Raw genomic sequence first — 3,499 nt, forward strand, 5'->3', positions numbered from 1 at the left:
GAATAACGAGCGATGGCTAAAACCTCTTGATAGTCACTCAGGGTCATGACCTTGACAACATACATGAAGGACAAGATCATTGGGGCTGGATCCGTTGTTATCAATATTTACCTTGATATCTTTATTTTCTTGCTTGCTTATCCTATCTGAAAAAGTGCATGTTAAATCGATATCTCGAATATCTCGATATATCGAAGTTGTTGAAGCCTCTTTTCGGTGATTCTGATCGAACAATAGACAATCGATTGCGATTTTGATTTGTCAATAGATAATCGATTATCGAATATTTCGAATCTCTTGTAGTTTTTATTATATATAATGCGATAGGATTATGTAATAGTAAAGTGATGTAGCTAAGATTACATCATATTACTTATGTAATGTGATGTAATGTAATATAATATAATTTAGTTACATAAGTAACGTGATGTAACTAAGATTACATCACATTACATCAAATTAAATTATCACATTACATTTAACTAAGTTTACATCAAATTAAATTATAAATTATTTAATGTAATATGATGTAATTTAGTTACATAAGTAATGTGATGTAACTAAGTTACATTATATTAAATTACATCACATTACATAATTTACATCACATTCATATTACATTAAATAATTTATAATTTAATTTGTGTGATGTAAATAATTTATAATTTAATTTGATGTAATATGATGTAACTTAGTTAAATGTTATGTGATGTAATCAGTTACATCACTAAATTACATTATATTACATTAAATAATTTGTAATTTAATTTGATGTAACTAAGATAACATCATAATACTTATGTAATGTGATGTAATTTAACTAAGATTACATCATATTACATTAAATTACATCACATTACATAAGTATTATGATGTAATCTTAGTTTCATCAAATTAAATTACAAATTATTTAATGTAATATGATGTAATTTAGTTACATAAGTAATGAGATGTAATCCAAAATATGTAATTTAATGTAACTACGTTACAAATTACATATTTTTACATAAGTAACGTTATATAACTAAGATTACATCACATTACATAAATAATAACATTACATTATATTACATCGAATTAAATTATCACATTACATTTAATGTGATGTAAATTATGTAATGTGATGTAATGTAATATGATGTAATGTATTACATCATGTAGTACATCATGTAAATGTGATGTAAATTATGTGTGAAGGTGAAGGTAATATGGTTCAAACTAAAGAAAAAAGTCATCTACCATTTTGCGATCTTCGGAATAGTTATCGAGATACTAAACATTAAAAAAAAAAGACAAGTATAAACAAGTGTATCGTACATTAGGTACATCTTATCAAAACCAAAAAGATTAAAAAAAAAATTGTCAAACGAAAATATGAGATCATAAAAATTGCTAAGTATTTGATTAGACATAGAGAGCAGAAAAAAAAAATTTTATTGCAAACCAAAAAATTAAATTGTTAATAATCGTTAAAGTTATTCAAAATTATATATACGGCAAAAGTTAAATGCCAATGTCTTTACAAATAACTTTAAGCATCGAAAAAAAGAATTAAAGTTATTAAAATAATCAATAGAATTATAATTAAGAAAAAAATGCTCATTATTTAAAATTTTTTCTTTTTATAAAATGATTAATATCTCAAAAACTAATAAGTTTAATTTGTTTATAGAAATATTTATAATTATTTCTTTTGTTTCAGTTATCGATTATTCAAATTTAGGGAGCTAACTATTATCTCCGTAAGCTGACGAAGAAGACGTTATTTTCCGTTTTTCTTTTAAAGACGACGTCGAAATTTTTTTTTTGAAAAAATTAATGAACACAATTATTATTATTTCTAAACTTTATAATAATTTTAATAAACATAATTGTAATTATATATATGTAATATATAATATAATTCATATAAATATGTATATGTTTAAATAATTAAAATTTTAATTATAATGATAAAATAATGATAAGATGATGATAAGTTGATGATGATTATGATGATGATGATGTTGATGATGATGATGATGATGATGATGATGATGATTCGATTTGTTGTTATTATTATATTTTATTATTATTAATATATAATTGAAAGTCTTTTTTATAATTGTTTAATATCACTAACATATTTAATATTTACATAAATATTTTAAGCATTAAATTACTATAAATTAATATTCAACATTAAAATTATATTACTATATTATTGTTGTTCTAATTACTGATTTTTTCATTTTCAATAAATAATTAAATTTTTTTATGAATACTAATTGTATCACATTAAAATAATTAATGTTCCTGTAAATAAAATTCTTCATCTCTTTAGCATGTTACTAAATATTGTGGACGTAGGTAGTGATAGATCAGGAGAAGAAGCGCAATGAAGGGTAATCCACAAATGACTCCGGATGAGGATAACACGTTGAATATATTTAAGATTATATTTACAATGGTAGGAAATGTCAGTGTAAGGCTTATAAAGGATGACTTCCAGGAAAGGTAGGAAGTAAGTCGGGTGGCACCCGAAGGTGCCCGCGCCAAGAGGTGCGAAGAGGTGTTAGCGCCGGTGTCGATGCAGATCCGCTTTCTCCAACGCGCTAAATAGGGCCTTCGTCCGGTCCTGCACGAATGGCCTGCGCTGGAATCGTGGAATCGGTCGCAGCGGGATTGAGATGGCCGTTCTCAATCGGCTGCGGTCCGGCGACGCCTGTGCCAGCCGCACGAAGGAGGTCCGCGAAGCGCCCCGGGGACTCGGAAGGTCGTGGGCGCTTTGACGGCGTCGCTGGCTGGCGACTGGGCGTGCGAAAGGTCCGGATGGAGGGACCCCTCGGTCGCCCGGGAGTCAGCGGCTTCGTGGGGCTGCGCTGTTTCGATCGCCCTGGCGTCAACGGCTTCGTCGGCGTCCTGACCGGCGGACTTGGTGGTGAAGCGCTCCCCTCGGTTTGCGTTCCTCGGCTGACCGTTGGCCGGGGCCGAGGATCCGTAGGTGGCCGGTCGGGCCTGACGAAGTCAATGGGCGTTAGACGCCACGGAAGGTAGGCCACTCCTGGGTCGAGCCGGCGTTCGGAGACCTCTCTTGCTGAGGCTTCCTGAGGAGGCGGGTGACTGTTGACCTGGGCTTCCTGCAGAGGCGGATGACTGCTCGCCTGGGCTTCCTGCAGAGGTGGATGGCTGCTCGCCTGGGCTTCCTGCAGAGGCGGATGGCCGTTTGCCTCGAGGGGACAGGGTGGCCCCCTTTTCTTTGCCCGCGGCGTGGTGGCGGGCTTCGTCGTCGACTCGGCGAAGAATGGCCCGGTTGGGCGTTCACGACGTGGGGCGGTACAGAGGCCTGGAGGCCTTGAATCGAGAGGCCGGGACTCCCGCTTCCTCTCGATTACAAGGACCAAGCTCGCTCTGTCGCTTGCTGGTATCCCCAAAATACTTTCGGAGTGACGGCCTGAAAAGCTCACGTCGCTCCGAGAGCAGAAGAACGTGCTTGAGACCACCCACGGAGCCCTAGATA

The 3,499-nt window shown here is 34.8% G+C and overlaps 1 protein-coding gene across 1 annotated transcript in view; it reads right to left on the reverse strand.

The window, feature by feature from the left end:
• Positions 1 to 2,594: 2,594 nt before the first annotated feature.
• LOC105448242 (proline-rich receptor-like protein kinase PERK9) overlaps positions 2,595 to 3,499 on the reverse strand; it is a 6,905-nt gene continuing 6,000 nt past the window's right edge. The window contains exon 2 of the mRNA XM_011686713.1: positions 2,595 to 3,492. Coding sequence (XP_011685015.1) covers positions 2,595 to 3,492 — 898 coding nt within the window. The remainder of the gene's footprint in view (positions 3,493 to 3,499) is intronic.

Source organism: Wasmannia auropunctata, unplaced genomic scaffold, assembly GCF_000956235.1.
Source record: "Wasmannia auropunctata unplaced genomic scaffold, wasmannia.A_1.0 LD336116.1, whole genome shotgun sequence".
In the NCBI taxonomy this organism is placed as follows: Eukaryota; Metazoa; Arthropoda; class Insecta; order Hymenoptera; family Formicidae; genus Wasmannia; species Wasmannia auropunctata.